At 38.5% G+C, this 17,748-nt stretch overlaps 1 protein-coding gene across 1 annotated transcript in view; it reads right to left on the reverse strand.

The window, feature by feature from the left end:
- Positions 1-6,580: 6,580 nt before the first annotated feature.
- LOC132527755 (dynactin subunit 6-like) overlaps positions 6,581-17,748 on the reverse strand; it is a 39,370-nt gene continuing 28,202 nt past the window's right edge. The window contains exon 3 of the mRNA XM_060163771.1: positions 6,581-7,169. Coding sequence (XP_060019754.1) covers positions 6,658-7,169 — 512 coding nt within the window. The 3' untranslated portion in view covers positions 6,581-6,657. The remainder of the gene's footprint in view (positions 7,170-17,748) is intronic.

The raw sequence follows: 17,748 nt of genomic DNA on the forward strand, positions 1-17,748 counted from the left end.
CATTTGAGGCAACAGTGGGGCTGTAGGTTTTCTGTAAATCTACATTTTCACACGTCAGGCTGCAAAACTAATACAAGAGATTCTGAGCCCCTAGAGAGCAGAGATTGAAGCTGTCATCTTTTTATCTGCAGCAAACACCAATAGGTGGCTCAAAAATTGATGGACACTTGTAATTCATTGTCTATATCTTTTCAGTAGGAATGAAATACCTTCTTCTGGGAGAAGGCTTCAAGCCTGGTATTGCAGTTACTGGGTGTAAAGTTGCGGCATTTCTTCTCTACCATCATGGTAAAGCAAATGGGCTTAGCTAGGTACCAAAGAGACCCAAATGATATTTATTGCATGGCATAATCCCAGGATCTTTTAAACACCATGAGTAATTCCCATTCTCCTCACTCCACAGAACTTGACATCTAACTTTCTGTTATTGCAATAATTCCTCTTGGTACTCTGTTTCTTCTGTGGAATAGTAAATAATTTTAAATTGCTACCAAATTTAACAGTTTGATCACAGTTATTCCTCTAGTGGGATATTCCTAGCAGAAGAAAGAATTGGGAGAAGTGGTTTCTAAAAGGGAGAGGTGAGGGCTTCCCTGGTGGCACAGTGGTTGAGAATCTGCCTGCTAATGCAGGGGACACAGGTTTGAGCCGTGGTCTGGGAAGATCCCACATGCCGCGGAGCAACTAGGCCCGTGAGCCACAACTACTGAGCCTGCGCGTCTGGAGCCTGTGCTCCGCAACAAGAGAGGCCGCAATAGTGAGAGGCCCGCGCACCGCGATGAAGAGTGGCCCTCGCTTGCCACAACTAGAGAAAGCCCTCACGCAGAAACAAAGACCCAACACAGCCAAAAGTAAATAAATAAATAAATAAATAAATAAATAAATAAATAAATAAAATAAAGTAACTGTACTATTAAAAAATAATAATAATAAAAAAATAAAAGGAAGAGGTGACATTCTTTTCTGTACATACATATTGTCTTCCAAAAGACAGATATTCCTTCTGTTTCCTATACAATTTTGTTTAAAGTATATTTGTAATAAATTCAGTGACTTTTTTTTTTATGTTTGACTGATATCTTTTAAGGTCCACCTCTCTCTTTCCTCTCTGTCCCATATATGGACAAGCTGATAAGAAAGCCCAGGTAGTCTTTCTTTTGTGCCTGTGACAGTTCAAATCATGCACAGGAACCCTTGCTCTAGCCACCCTCCCTGAAGCAGCCTGGGCCTGGGACCCTTTGCTGCAGTATTGCAATGCTTGCAGGTGGACAAACATCTCCTCAAGCTACAAAATACAAAGAAACTATAAGGGACTAAAAATAACTGCATGCATGTGCAGTTGGGGCAAATTATGGACAACAAGATACAAAAGGACCAGAAAAATCCAACTGCCACTTCTGAAGAGCTGGAAGCAAAAACAGGGTGTCAGGAGCAAAAGCAGGGTACTGCACAAGCCCCCTGCGCTCAACACCACAAAGGGGGTGGGCCACCCTCTGGCCTGACCCCTGGGCACATTCCTACCCTCACCCCATACAAGGAACCAACTCGTGCCTCCCCCTCCCCCCACCAGGGAGTGAGCAAGGGAACCTGTTACTTATTTTCGAGCCTTGCCTGAATTTATCTGGCCTCTGATCGATTTCTGTTGATTGGGGAAGGCCAAGAACTCTGGTCAGTATCATCCCTAGTCACTGTAAAAACCCCAAGTCAGTCTTCTTTCCCTGCTCTCTCAAGCCATTTTGGGGCCTGCTTGGGAGCCGCCCTGCTCTCCCCAGAAAGTCTCATTTTATGAGTAATAAATCTTCTCATACTTTCTTGGGGTGTGTGTGCATGTGTGCGTGTGTGTGTGTGTGTGTGTACGTCCAAACCAGACTTTGAATAGGTGTCCATCCTACCCCTACAGTGTCTGTGCAGCAATTTTATTAAATATTTAATGCATACGAGAGAATATTTATATGTTTAAAGTATCAAAGCAGCAATTTTAAAAAGTTCTAGACCTGTCATTTAACCTCAAAAATAGAACATTACCCATATATTTGAAATGCTTTTATTTGATTTCATGCCTCACGCTCTATAAACCAATCCCCACCCCAACTCACCAGGGTATTAATTACCCCGGGTATTTGATTGTTTACCACTCCCCTTATTTTATTTTTACATTTTATCCACAGATATAAGTATTCCTAAATTACATATTTTTGTTTTACATGTTTATCTACTCAATATAGACAAAGTCATACTGTATATACAATTTGGGTATTTTTTTCCTCAATATTATATTTGAAAGTTTTATTTATATTGATTCAAGTAGGGGCATGCATTAATTTTCTCTACTATACTGCATGTCCATTGTATGACTATATTACAAGTGATTTATGGATTCTTCTTTCAGTGGACATTCGGATTTTTCCCCTATTTTTTGAACTTCTGTGTAATATTGCTGTGAACATTCTTGTACATAAGCTCTGGTAAAAATGTGCAAGAGTTTCTGCAGCATGTATGCCCAGGAGTGGAATGTCTGGGTCATACAATATCCAGTTTTAACTCTGTTTGAGGATGACAAATTGATTTCCAAAGTGGCTGTAAAAATTTACATTCAAATTTTCGTTCAATCTCCAAATATAACTATTTGGATAAACAATTTTCCCAGCAGCATTTATTGGAAGGTTCTTAACCCACTGATCCATATTGTCACCTCTGTCATAAATCAAGTTTGCATATATAAGTTGTCTGTTTCTGAGATCTCTATTCGGATCTATTTATTAGTCTCTTTTTGGCTGTTTCTGTATAATTTGGGCTTATGAATATAGCTTAGTCGTAAGCCTTGATATCTAATAGAACAAGACTCCCACTTTATTCTTTTTATTCAGGAGTTTCCTAACTATTCTTGCTCCTTTGTTCTTACATAGAAATTTTAGAAACAGCTTATTGAGCCACCAACCAGAACACAACAAACAAAACTTATTAGGCTTTTGAGGATTGAATTGAATCTGTGAATCAATTTGTGGAGAACCGACGTGTTTGCAGTATTGAGTCTACCTATATATGCACATAGCATAACTCCTCATTTACAGAAGTCTTCTTCAGCATTCTTTAAGAAACTATTACAGTTTTTCCCAGGAAGGGCTTGCCAGGAGGTACTTGGCCCAAGATTTCTCGTGTAGTTCTGTAATTTCTCCCCTAATAAAAAACTTGATTATCTCCTTTCTGCTTTTGTAAAATTTATTCTGTATTTTTCCCCTAATGTCTAAAGTTGGAACGCTTAGTTCATTAATTTTGAGCCTCTTTTGTGCTTAGTTAGGAATATACAATTATCTGTTTCCCTCAAAGTAAGACTTTAGCAGTATCTCACAAGTATTGAATATGAAATTCTTTATCATTCAGTTCTAAGAAATTTTAGAAATTTTCTGATTTCTATTATGACTTTTTTGGCCTGCAAATACATTTTTAAATTTCTAAACACATGGAAGTATTTCTATTTGTCTTTTTGTTATTGATTTTTAACTTAATTTTATGGTTGTTAAGTAAGTATTCTGTATACCAGTTTTTTGAAATTTCAGGGGACCTGTTTTATGCAGTATCATAAAGATTTTGAGCTTGAAAAGAACGTATATTCTGTAGCTGTTGACTGCAGTGTCCTGTATATGTCCTTTTCACTGAGCTTGTTAATTGTGTCGCTCAGAGTTTTTATATCCCCCCTTTTTTGGTCTGTTTAATTTACTCTGAAAAGTTAGTTAAAATCCTCCTTTTTGCAGGTGAATTTGTCCGTAGATTCTGAGGCTATGTTATCAAGTGCATAAAGTTTAGAATTATTATATTTTCCTGATGAATCGAAGCTCTTATCATTATGTATTGACGATCTTTATTTCTAGAAATGCTTTTTGCTTTGAAGTCTGTTTTGTATAATATCAGTATGGCTCCATCAGATTTCTTTCTTTCTTTTTTATACCAGATTTATTTGTGTAGTATTTTCCCTATACTTTGACTTTCTCTGCCCCTATGTTTTAGATGAGGCACTTATGAAGAGCATAGAGTTGGATTGTTTTTGTTGTAGTCTGACAATATTTGACTACTAATTGCGTAGTTTAGACAATTTCCATTCATTGGAATCAGTTGTTTTTTAATCTATTTATTTTTGGCTGCATTGGGTCTTCGTTGCTGCATGCGGGCTTCTCATTGTGCTGGCTTCTCTTGCTGCAGAGCACAGGGTCTAGGCACGCGGGCTTCAGTAGCTGTGGCACACGGGCTCAGTAGTTGTGGCTCGCGGGCTCTAGAGCGCAGGCTCAGTAGTTGTGGCACACGGGCTTAGTTGCTCCGTGGCATGTGGGATCTTCCCGGACCAGGGATTGAACTTGTGTCCCCTCCATTGGCAGGCAGATTCTTAACCACTGTGCCACCAGGGAAGCCCTGAATCAGTTTTATATTTGGTATGGTAGATTATTTTATTATCAAAATATTCACCGACCCTTCCTAACAGCTCCTCCTTACAAGGCCCCTCTCTTCCAGGCCTATCCCTGTTAAAGTATTATACTTCTGAGGCTATTAACATCTAAGCCCATTAACGGGCTTGACCATGTGATTTTATGTATTTATTTTAATTTAATTTTTTTTATACAGCAGGTTCTTATTAGTTATCCATTTTATACATATTAGCGTATATATGTCGATCCCAATCTCCCAATTCATCCCATCACAAACCGTCCCCCCCGTTTCCCCCCTTGGTGTTGATATGTTTGTTCTCTGCATCTGTGTCTCTATTTCTGCCTTGCAAACCAGTTCATCTGTACCATTTTTCTAGATTCCACATATATACATTAATATATGATATTTGTTTTTGTCTTTCCGACTTACTTCACTCTGTATGACAGTCTCTAGGTCCATCCACATTGCTACAAATGACCCAATTTCATTCCTTTTTATGGCTCAGTAATATTCCATTGTATATATGTACCACAACTGCTTTATCCTTTCTTCTGTGGATGGGCATTTAGGTTGCTTCCATGACCTTGCTATTGTAAATAGTGCTTCAATGAATATTGGGGTGCACGTGTCTTTCTGAATTACGGTTTTCTCTGGGGATATGCCCAGTAGTGGGATTGCTGAGTCATATGGTAATTCTATTTTTAGTTTTTTAAGGAACCTCCATACTGTTCTCCATAGTGGCTGTATCAATTTACATTGCCACCAACAGTGCAAGCGGGTTCCCTTTTCTCCACACCCTCTCCAGCATTTGTTGTTTGTAGATTTTCTGATGATGCCCATTCTAACTGGTGTGAGGTGATACCTCATTGTAGTTCTTTTTTTTTCAGAAATTCAAAAATGGCCTTTTACTATCCACAATTAAAAATTAATCTTGTAATAATTTATACTGGAAAAGAATCTGAAAAAGGATACATATATACATATAACTGAATCACCTTGCTATACACCTGAAACTAACACAACATTGTAAATCAACCACACCTCAATGAAAAAATAGTAAGTTTCAAGAGAAAATATTTTAGCATTTAATGTCTTAGTATTAATCAACATCTACTGATTCAAAAGTTAAAAAGTATGTCCCATTAAATGTATGCACTTGAATTATTTAAAAAAAAACCCTTGGAATTACAATAAAATACTCAATATTTCGCCCATTATGTAATTAGGTAAATAGAATTATGACAAGGTCAATAATTAGTGATTAGTAATATGCCAAAATAATTTCATACATTTATAAATATATCAAAATCTCTTCTAGTTTAATTGTCCTCAGAAACCTAAGAATACCACTCAATCATCATTTTACTTGTCATTTTCATCAGACACCATTCTTTTTGATTTTGTATTCTACTGAATACATCTTTCCCCGATTACTTTTGTTTTACTGAAAAGAAAAATAAAATCGTTTTCTTGGAAACAAAATGAAGTCTAAATTAATTCAATAGCTGCTGAAATTTCACCTGAAATTTTAAACAGCTAGAAATCCACATTATCTTTAATATATAGCTAGTACACAATAAAAATTAAAGGGGCTATTTTGGGAAAGTTGATGCAAGGAGAAAAATTGATTAAAGTATATTCACTGAAAGTCCTGTCATCAACATTTTTATTTAGTTTAGTAAATGCTAGAATATAAATACATAACAATATGTTCTGTCTTATCATGGGTAGTCTTTTTTTTTTTTTTTGCGGTACACGGGCCTCTCACTGTTGTGGCCTCTCCTGTTGCGTAGCACAGGCTCCGGACGCGCAGGCTCAGCGGCCACGTCTCACAGGCCTAGCCGCTCCGTGGCACGTGGGATCCTCCCGGACCGGGGCACGAACCCGTGTCCCCTGCATCGGCAGGTGGACTCTCAACCACTGCGTCACCAGGGAAGCCCTCATGGGTAGTCTTTTATATAACTAAATTTCATGGCCAACATTTTACATAACAAAACAACGCAGAAGAAAAATCTGTAAATTATCAGAAATGGGGCAAGGACATCAGAAAATAATGCATTTTATATAAATTATAGAGGACAGTTACAATGAAAACCCATTATTTTCCTCTCTAACTGAATTTTACAAGATAAAGTCAACACATATTATTCTGCGCACTGCTAAGAGTGCATAAACAGTGTGGATTTTTCAGAAGACAGTGGTCAAAGACAAATGTTACCTTGATGACATATATTGTTCTTAGTTCTTAACTGGAGTTGAGCTTCCTTTCATAGTCTTCTTTAGGTGATAGTAGTTTGGCAAGATTTTCAACAGGAAATCCAGTTGTAGTGTCTGGGGCTGTGGGTGCTCAGTCTGTACCCGATGAAGACAGCCTGCACCATAAATCACTGTGTTCTCAGGGATGACTTCAAATGTGTTCAGGTTGCAACAGGCCCCAATGATGCAACCACTTGTCAATATTACGTTTCTGCCTACATACGCATTTGATTCAATAATACTATTATCTCCTATTTTCATGGCTTGGGAATAACAGCCAACTTCAAACACATTATTTGTGCCAATGATCATAGGTTTGGGCTCTGAATCTGCTGCATCAGAGTGAGCATTTGTGATGAGCGCCTGTTCTTCTATTACGTTACCTTCGCCAATCACTATGGGCCCGGCTTCCGCAATGATTTGTGCTTTAGGGTGGATCACTGTCCTGGGTCCTATAGTTACATCACCCCTGATTTCACTCTCTACACACACTGCTGCTCTCTACACACACAACCCTGATTTCACTCTCTACACACACAACTGCTCCAGGTGCAATCTTCACACTTTTTTGAGTCTTTTCCGACATGGTTCGGGCCCTGTCTCCTCATTGTAGTTTTGATTTCATTTTTGTAAAATTAGTGATGTTGAGCAGTTTTTCATGTGCCTCTTGGGCATCTGTATGTCTTCTTTGGAAACATGTCTCTTTAGGTCTTCTGCCCATTTTTGGATTGGGTTGTCTGTTTTTTTTAATATTGAGCTGCATGAGCTGTTTATGTATTTTGGAGATTAATCCTTTGTCCGTTGATTCATTTGCAGGTATTTTCTCCCATTCTGAGGGTTGTCTTTTCATGTTGTTTATAGTTTCCTTGGCTGTGCAAAAGCTTTTAAATCTCATTAGGTCCCATTTGTTTATTTTTGTTTTAATTTCAGTTACTCTAGGAGGTGGGTCAAAAAAGATCTTGCTGTGCTTTATGCCAGGGTGTTCTTCCTATGTTTCCCTCTAAGAGTGTTATAGTGTCTGGCTTTACAGTCTTTAATCCATTTTGAGTTTATTTTTGTGCATGGTGTTAGGGAGTGTTCTAATTTCATTCTTTTACATGTAGCTGTCCAGTTTTCCCAGCACCACTTATTGAAGAGACTGTCTTTTAGACTGTCTTTTCTCCATTGTATATCCTTGTCTCCTTTGTCATAGATCAGTTGACCATAGGTGTGTGGGTTTATCTCTGGGCTTTCTATCCTGTTCTATTGATCTATATTTCTGTTTTTGCTCCAGTACCATATTGTCTTGATTACTGTAGCTTTGTAATAAAGTCTGAAGACAGGGAGTCTGATTTCTCCAGCTCCATTTTTTTCCCTCAAGACTGCTTTGGCTATTCGGGGTCTTTTGTGTCTCCATACAAATTTTAAGATGTTTTGTTCTAGTTCTGTAAAAAATGCAGTTGGTAATTTGACAGGGATTGCACTGAATCTGTAGATTGCTTTGGGTAGTGTAGTCACTTTCACAATATTGATTCTTCCAATCCAAGAACATGTTATATCTCTCCATCTGTTCGTGTCATCTTTGATTTCTTTCATCAGTGTCTTATACTTTTCTGAGTACAGGTCTTTTACCTCCTTATGTAGGTTTATTCCTAGGTATTTTATTTTTTTTGTTGCGATGGTGAATGGGATTGTTTCCTTAATTTCTCTTTCTGATCTTTCATTGTTAGTATAGGAATGCAAGATTTCTGTGCATTAATTTTGTGTCCTGCAACTTTACCACATTCGTTCATTAACTCTACTAGTTTTCTGGTGGCATCTTTAGGATTATCTATGTATAGTATCATGTCATCTCAAACAATGACAGTTTTACTTCTTCTTTTCCAATTTGTATTCCTTTTATTTCTTTTTCTTCTCTGATTGCCATGGCTAGGACTTCCAAAACTATGTGGAATAATAGTGGCGAGGGTGGACATCCTTGTCTTGTTCCTGATGTTAGAGGAAATGCTTTCAGTTTTTCATCATTGAGAATGATGTTTGCTGTGGGTTTGTCATATATGGCCTTTATTATGTTGAGGTAGGTTCCCTCTGTGCCTACTTTCTGGAGAGTTTTTATCATAAATGGGTGGTGAATTTTGTCAAAAGCTTTTTCTGCATCTATTGAGATGATTATATGGTTTTTATTTTTTAATTTGTTAATATGGTGTATCACATTGATTGATTTGCATATATTGAAGAATCCTTGCATCCCTGGGATAAATCCCACTTGATCATGGTGTATGATCCTTTTACTTTTTTTTCTTTTCTTTTTATTTTTTTGCTGTACGCAGGCCTCTCACTGTTGTGGCCTCTCCTGTAGCGGAGCACAGGCTCCGGACACCCAGGGTCAGCGGCCATGGCTCACGGGCCTAACCGCTCCGCAGCAATGTGGGATCTTCCCAGACTGGGACACGAACCCGTGTCCCCTGCATCAGCAGGTGGACTCTCAACCACTGTGCCACCAGGGAAGCCCTCCATTGTATATATGTACCACATCTTCTTTATCCTTTCTTCTGTGGATGGGCATTTAGGTTGCTTCCATGACCTGACTATGGTAAATAGTGCTGCAATGAACATTGGGGTGCATGTGTCTTTCTGAATTATGGTTTTCTCTAGGTATATGCCCAGTAGTCGAATTGCTGGGTCATATGATAATTCTATTTTTAGTTTTTTACGGAACCTCCATACTGTTCTGCATAGTGGCTGTATCAATTTACATTGCCACCAACAGTGCAAGAGGGTTCCCTTTTCTCCACACCCTCTCCAGCATTTGTTGTTTGTAGATTTTCTGATGATGCCCTTTCTAACTGGTGTGAGGTGATACCTCATTGTAGTTTTTTTTTTTTTAACATCTTTATTGGGGTATAATTGCTTTACAATGGTGTGTTAGTTTCTGCTGTATAACAAAGTGAATCAGTTATACATATACATATGTTCCCATATCTCTTCCCTCTTGTGTCTCCCTCCCTCCCACCCTCCCTATCCCACCCCTCCAGGCAGTCACAAAGCACCGAGCTGATATCCCTATGCTATGCGGCTGCTTCCCACTAGCTATCTACCTTACGTTTGTTAGTGTATATATGTCCATGCCTCTCTCTCGCTTTGTCACAGCTCACCCTTCCCCCCCCCCATATCCTTAAGTCCGTTCTCCAGTAGGTCTGTGTCTTTATTCCTGTCTTACCCCTAGGTTCTTCATGACATCTTTTTTTCTTAAATTCCATATATATGTGTTAGCATATGGTATTTGTCTTTCTCTTTCTGACTTACTTCACTCTGTATGACAGACTCTAGGTCTATCTACCTCATTACAAATAGCTCAATTTCATTTCTTTTTATGGCTGAGTAATATTCCATTGTATATATGTGCCACATCTTCTTTATCCATTCATCTGATGATGGGCACTTAGGTTGTTTCCATCTCCGGGCTATTGTAAATAGAGCTGCAATGAACATTTTGGTACATGACTCTTTTTGAATTTTGGTTTTCTCAGGGTATATGCCCAGTCGTGGGATTGCTGGGTCATATGGTAGTTCTATTTGTAGTTTTTTAAGGAACCTCCATACTGTTCTCCATAGTGGCTGAACCAATTCACATTCCCACCAGCAGTGCAAGAGTGTTCCCTTTTCTCCACACCCTCTCCAGCATTTATTGTTTCTAGATTTTTTGATGATGGCCATTCTGACTGGTGTGAGATGATATCTCATTGTAGTTTTGATTTGCATTTCTCTAATAATTAGTGATGTTGAGCAGCTTTTCATGTGCTTCTTGACCATCTGTATCTCTTCTTTGGAGAAATGTCTATTTAGATCTTCTTCCCATTTTTTGATTGGGTTGTTTGTTTTTTTAATGGAGTATAATTGCTTTACATTGTTGTGTTAGTTTCTGCCGTATAACAAAGTGAATAATCTATATGTATATGTATATCCCCATATCTCCTCCCTCTTGTGTCTCCTTTCCACCTTCCCTATCCCACCCCTCTAGGTGGTCACAAAGCACCCAGCTGATCTCCCTGTGCTATGCGGTTGCTTCCCACTAGTTATTGATTTCCTCTTTGGTTCCTTCATTGATCTCTTGGTTATTTAGTAACGTATTGTTCAGCCTCCATGTGTTCGTGTTTTTTACAGTTTTTTCCCATGTAATTTATTTCTAATCTCATAGCATTGTGGTTGAAAAAGATGCTTGATATGATTTCAATTTTCCTAAATTTACCCAGGGTTGATTTGTGACCCAAGATGTGATCTATCCTGGAGAATGTTCCATGTGCACTTGAGAAGAAAGTGTAATCTGCTGTTTTTGTATGGAATGTCCTATAAATATCAATTAAATCTCTCTGGTCTATTGTGTCATTTAAAGTTTGTGTTTCCTTATTAATTTTCTGTCTGGATGATCTGTCCATTGGTGTAAGTGAGGTGTTAAAGTCCCCCACTATTACTGTATTACTGTCAATTTCCTCTTTTATAGCTGTTAGCATTTGCCTTATGTGCTCCTATGTTGGGTGCATATATATTTACAATTGTTATATCTTCTTCTTGGATTGATCCCTTGATCATTATGTAGTGTCCTTCCTTGTCTCTTGTAACAGTCTTTATTTTAAAGTCTGTTTTATCTGATATGAGTATTGCTACTCCAGCTTTCTTTTGATTTCCATTTGCATGGAAAATCTTTCTCCATCCCCTCACTTTCAGTCTGTATGTGTCCCCAGATCTGAAGTGGGTCTCTTGTCGACAGCATATAGATGGGTCTTGTTTTTGTATCCATTCAGTGAGCCTGTGTCTTTTGTTTGGAGCATTTAATCCATTCACATTTAAGGTAATTATCGATATGTATGTTCCTATTACTATTTTCTTAATTGTTTTGTGTTGTTTTTGTAGGTCCTTTTCTTCTCTTGTGTTTCCCACATAGAAAAGTTCCTTTAGCATTTGTTGTAGAGCTGGTTTGGTGGTGCTGAATTCTCTTAGCTTTTGATTGTCTGTAAAGCTTTTGATTTCTCCATAGAATCTGAATGAGATCCTTGCTGGGTAGGGTAATCTTGGTTGTAGGTTCTTACCTTTCATCACTTTAAATATATCATGGCACTCCCTTCTGGCTTGTAGAGTTTCTGCTGATAAATCAGCTGTTAACCTTATGGGAGTTCCCTTGTATGTTGTCATTTTTCCCTTGTTGCTTTTAATAATTTTTCTTTGTCTTTAATTTTCATCAATTTGATTACTGTGTGTCTCGGCATGTTTCTCCTTGGGTTTATCCTACCTGAGACTCTCTGCACTTCCTGGACTTGGGTGGCTATTTCCTTTCCCATGTTAGGGAAGTTTTCAACTATAATCTCATCAAATATTTTCTCAGTTCCTTTCTCTCTTGTTCTTCTGGGACCCCTATAATGCGAATGTTGTTGCATTTACTTTTGTCCCAGAGGTCTCATAGGCTGTCTTCATTTCATTTCATTCTTTTTTCTTTATTCTATTCCATGGCTGTGAATTTCACCATTCTGTCTTCCAGGTCAGTTATCTGTGCTTTCTGCCTCAGTTACTCTGCTGTTGATTCCTTCCAGTGTATTTTTCATTTCAGTTATTGTATGTTCATCTCTGTTTGTTTGTTCTTTAATTCTTCTAGGTATTTGTTCTTTAATTCTTCTAGGTGTTTGTTAAACATTTCTTGCATCTTCTCGATCTTTGCCTCCATTCTTTTCCCAAGGTCCTGGATCATCTTCACTATCATTCTGAATTCTTTTTCAGGAAGATTGCCTATCTCCACTTCATTTAGTTGTTCTTCTGGGGTATTATCTTGTTCCTTCATCTGGTACATAGTCCTCTGCCTTTTCATTTTGTCTGTCTTTTTCTGAATGTGTTATTTGCTCCACAGGCTGCAGGATTGTAATTCTTGCTTCTGCTGTCTGCCCTCTGGTGGATGAGGCTATCTAAGAGGCTTGTGCTAGCTTCCTGATGGGAGGGAATGGTGGTGGGTAGAGCTGGGTGTTGCTGTGGTGGGCAGTGCTCAGTAAAACTTTAATCTGCTTGTCTGCTGATGGGTGGGGCTGAGTTCCCGGCCTGTTGGTTGTTTGCCCTGAGGCGATCCAGCACTGGAGCGTACAGGCTCTTTGGTGGGGCTCATGTCGGACTTCTGGCAGGGCTCATGCCAAGGAGTACTTCCCAGAACTTCTGCTGCCAGTGTCCTTGTCCATGCAGTGAGCCACAGCCACCCTCTGCCTCTGCGGGAGACCCTCCAACTCTAGGAGGTATGTCTGGTTCAGGAGGTGGGTCTGGTTCAGCCTCCTGTGGGGTCACTGCTCCTTCCTCCTCAGTCCTGATACACACACTACTTTTTGTGTGCCCTCCAAGAGTGGAGTGTCTGTTTCCCCCAGTCCTTTCGAAGTCCTGTAGTCAAATCCCCCTTGCCTTCAAAGTCTGATTCTTTGGGAATTCCTCCTCCCGTTTCCGGACCCCCAGGCTTGGAAGCCTGACGTGGGGCTCAGAACCTTCACTCCATTGGGTGGACTTCTGTGGTATAAGTGTTCTCCAGTTTGTGAGTCACCCACCCAGCAGTTATGGGATTTGATTTTATTGTGATTGCCCCCCTCCTACTGTCTCATTGTGGCTTCTCCTTTGTCTTTGGATGTGGGGTATCTTCTTTGGTGAGTTCCAGTATCTTCCTGTTGATGATGTTTCAGCAATTAGTTGTGATTCTGGTGCTCTCGCATGAGGGAGTGAGCACATGTCCTTCTACTCTGCCATCTTGAACCAATCTCCTCCGTGTGATTTTATTTATTTACTTATTTATTTATACCAGTTAAAAGTGAGTAGAAGTAAATGTGCCACTTCTGAGTAGAAGGTTTTATTTATTTATTTTTTTTAACATCTTTATTGGGGTATAATTACTTTACAATGGTGTGTTAGTTTCTGCTTTATAACAAAGTGAATCAGTTATACATATACATATGTTCCCATATCTCTTCCAGAGTAGAAGGTTTTAGAGCCACCATGTTGTTCTGAGTTTTTCTCTGCCATAATACATGCGGTGTTTCAGAGTGAAGCTTTTCCTTCAGTCTGGGTCCCAGATTGAATAGCTAAAGACTTCTGAAGACTGGCATATAATGCGAGTGAGAAATAAACCTTAGATTCTCTGAGTCACTGAGATTTGGGGATGACTTATTAATGCAGGATAACCTTACAAGATCTGATTAATACATTTAAATTTATTTCTACCATATTATTTTTGCCCACTGTTGCTCTCTCTCCATTCCTTTTTTCTTTCCTATTGTGCTTTCTTCTTGATTGATTTTAAAATTTTTTTCATTCCTTTTCTCCCTTAACAGTTTGGAATTATATTCTTTGACATTATGTCTGTATATATTTTATACATCAGTATCCATTAAGATAGACTATATTATGTAGTAGGAATTAACAATTCCAAATTCTCAGTGGCTTAGAACAATAAATATTTTCATGCTTCCTCTGCAATGTAGGCTGACAGAGAATCCAGCATTTGGGAACATCAGTTGTAGTAACAAGGCAAGAAAATGGATAGTTTGCAGTGGTGCTTAAATGTATCCGCCTTGGATCACTTCTCATATTCCGTTGGACAACGGTCACATTACCATACCCAAATTCGTGGGAACAGGGAAGTACAATCCTCCTGTGAGAGGGGAAGGAGAGAAAAATTTGAAATATTGGTGAGGAGATATAATGTCTACTACAGGTTGCCCTCTGCTCACCAAATATTTGGGTCACTCTTTTTTCCATGTAGATTACACTTACTTCCACCTGAAAGGAGACAACTCAGAAAGTTGTCTCAGAGTTAGAAAGTTTACCTCAGAGTCAGGTTTCCTCTGTGTTATGGGGTAGGGTGGATGCACAGCAATCGCTACAAACAGATCTTGATGTTGTTGCTCTTGATATAAGCCCTTCGAGCCAAAAAGACAAATTGTGTTAATTACCTGTTCCCAATATACAATGATGAGACAGGCACAGCATAACCAGAAAAGTACTTCTTCTTGGAAAAGAAGCAATTTTGAAATTGTAGTAGGCAAATATTAGTAAAGCCCTCTGTCTTTGGGGTGGGACATGTTCCTTGATTAAATTTACTCCTGAGAGAGTGGAGGGACTTTTTTTTTTCTCCATTGTTCTTTGTGTCTGAGTAATATTCCATTGTATATATGTACCACATCTTTATCCATTGCTTTGCTGATGGACATTTTATTCCTGTTTGGGAACATACAAATGCTTTCCTGAACTCAGGAAATGGTCAAATGCAGCTATTACCAACACTCACTGGTAAAGTTTTGTTTTCCAACTTCCTCCCCTAGAGCTACATTTAACTTTATGTTATATGATATGTCTCACAACTTATGGAGGATGGCATTTTACCAAATATTTTGACGTTACATCTTTCTCATCTTCAATATGCATTTCCCTACTGCTTCCAATACCAGTGCTTGTTTCTGTTGGGATAAAATAATTTATACTATTATACAGACAACGTTGTGTAAGAAAATCATCAGAAAGAAGCAAGATTTCATCCTCACTCTGGGTTATAGCTTGTTGAAGGTTCAACAGGAATAGTACTAGTGACTTGTCACAGTGACAAAGGAAAGAGAGAATGGGTACTCAAACTAATTCTTAAATACTTCCTCTTGGAAGTGATACCTTCATTCATATTTCATTGATCAAAGCTACTTGTGTGGCCAAGGCTAACTTCCAATAGGCAAGGAGGTCCAGGCCCCAAAAGTTCCCCAAAGGAGAGTAGAACGATAAATACTAAAGAGTAGCATTAATTTCTACAACAAAATACAAAGCTTATACCTTAAGCCTCTTCTAAAATAATATAAAGACATTAGAAAACTTTAAATCTAATTTCCCCCAACCAATATATTTCCCAGTATATTAGGTTTTTTTAATATTTTTGGTTGCATCTCTATTAATTTATTAATTTAATTAATGATTGCATCTCTATTAATCCCCTCCCCTCCTTTGTGGTTTAGGCAGCCAGCCTAGACCTTGACCTTCAGTACCTGACGCGTAGCTTCGGCACCAGTTCCCTATAAACTTAACAGTTTCTACTCCTTCCCAAGCCCAATTACATTTCTTGGGATATTCTATTCTCTAACTCACCATAAGGTACAGGAGGCCTAAGCAATGATGAGTCTACAGAAGAGAAACCAGGTGAAGCAGCAAGTTGATTAGTCCAAGAAAACCTTGATTCAGTTTACCAATCCTACCACATGGGGGCAGTAGGAAACAAGAGAGAGGGAGCTACACACTTGCCCTTTTAATGAACAGTGGCTGTCAGTCTGTAACTGTGGCCCAAACAGTATGCCAGAATTTGACAAAATATTAGCGGTTCCTCAGGATTGGGATGGATTAGGGAAGAGCAAAAAGGGAGAATGAAATAAGGGAATGAAGATATTTCTCTTTCTTGGGCTTCCCTGGTGGCGCAGTGGTTGAGAGTCCGTCTGCCGATGCAGGGGACACGGGTTTGTGTCCCGGTCCGGGAGGGTCCCACATGCCGCGGGCTGTGCCCATGAGCCATGGCCGCTGAGCCTGCGCGTCCCGAGCCTGTGCTCCGCAACAGGAGAAGCCACAATGGTGAGAGGCCCGTGTACCGCAAAAAAAAAAAAGACATTTCTTTCTATTTCAATATACATTTTCCAGTTACTTTCCTAATCATAAAGGATAATGTAATATTGTTTAGTAATTTGTTTTTTAGTTAAGGGTATATTTCCATGTCCTTAAATATTTGATAGTACATAATTTTTAATCACTGGATAAATTTCCAGTCAAAGTCTACTGTAATATATCTAATCGGACCACTATTTTTGGATAGTTGAGGTATTTCCAGACTTTCTAAGTTATATTATAATTAACTATAATTAACTTACATAGGGTTAAATCTTTACCAAAAGTCATAGTTATTTCCTCTGACCAAATTACTATAGATGGAAATGCTGGGTTCAAATGAATATAGATTTTTAAGGATAAATATTGCTAAGTTTGCCAAGAAGTGTGTACTAATGTTTACTCCACAAACAACATATTACTTATTTCTCTGTCTTTACCATGCTAATACTTGGTGACTTTTTAAATCTTTGCCAAGCTGATTCTCTGTTTATTCATATTTCTTAAATTGTAATGATATTGCATATTTTATTTTATTAAAATTATCATATTATTATAATATTATAACATTTATTATTTTATTCACATATTTGTTGCTTTTTAAATTTCTTTCTTGAATTTTCCATGAGTATGCTTGATCCAAAGCCACTTTTTCTGAGTAGTTTTGGTTCTGTTTGGATAACCCTTGCCAACTCCCAGGTCAAGAAAGCATTAGCAAAGAGGAATCTGTATCATTGTGTTTTTGAAAAAGCACTTCCCTTCATTATGGTGCATTTTGTTTAAGTTCTCTTTTCCTCTTTCACCTCATTAAATACAGCCACCTCCACTCCAACAGTTTCCACATTACATGGCTGCTCCTATAAAGAGTTTGTGTAGACATCCTGATCAACCCCATTCAGAGTCCTCAGAGTCCTCACAACAGGAAATTGTACCCAGCACTCTGCTACCAAGAGGTGACCACCTGATAAAGCATCCTTTTTTTTAACCTTTCCTGGTCCCCTGTTTGTGATGCACAACCTTTCATTCAGTTAGTTTCCTGTGCAACCCATTCTGATGAATTCAGCTCAGACTCACTTTCACTATCAGTGGATCTATCATATTAAAATAGCATTTCGGAGTTGGGTGAGGCAGTGAGGACAAAGACAAGAGAAAGAAGAGTGAGAAGAAAAAGAGAGGAAGGTGAGGTGGGAACCCTGATGCTTGAGGGGAAAAATTGAACTGGACTACCCTGGAAGTAGACACCACTTACTTTTGGATCAAACCCAGTGTTTGACTGCTGGAGTAGACTATTTTTTAACATTTCTTCCTCTATATGACAAAGTTATTTTTAGCAATAATCAAGAAATGAAATAAATAATAATAATGGCCAGAAAAAATTTAGGCAGTGAACATTTTTCTTTATTGAACCTCATAATACAATCATGTCAGTAAAAATAAATAAATGAAAAT

The sequence above is a fragment of the Lagenorhynchus albirostris genome, chromosome 1 (genome assembly GCF_949774975.1).
Source record: "Lagenorhynchus albirostris chromosome 1, mLagAlb1.1, whole genome shotgun sequence".
Taxonomy (NCBI): domain Eukaryota; kingdom Metazoa; phylum Chordata; class Mammalia; order Artiodactyla; family Delphinidae; genus Lagenorhynchus; species Lagenorhynchus albirostris.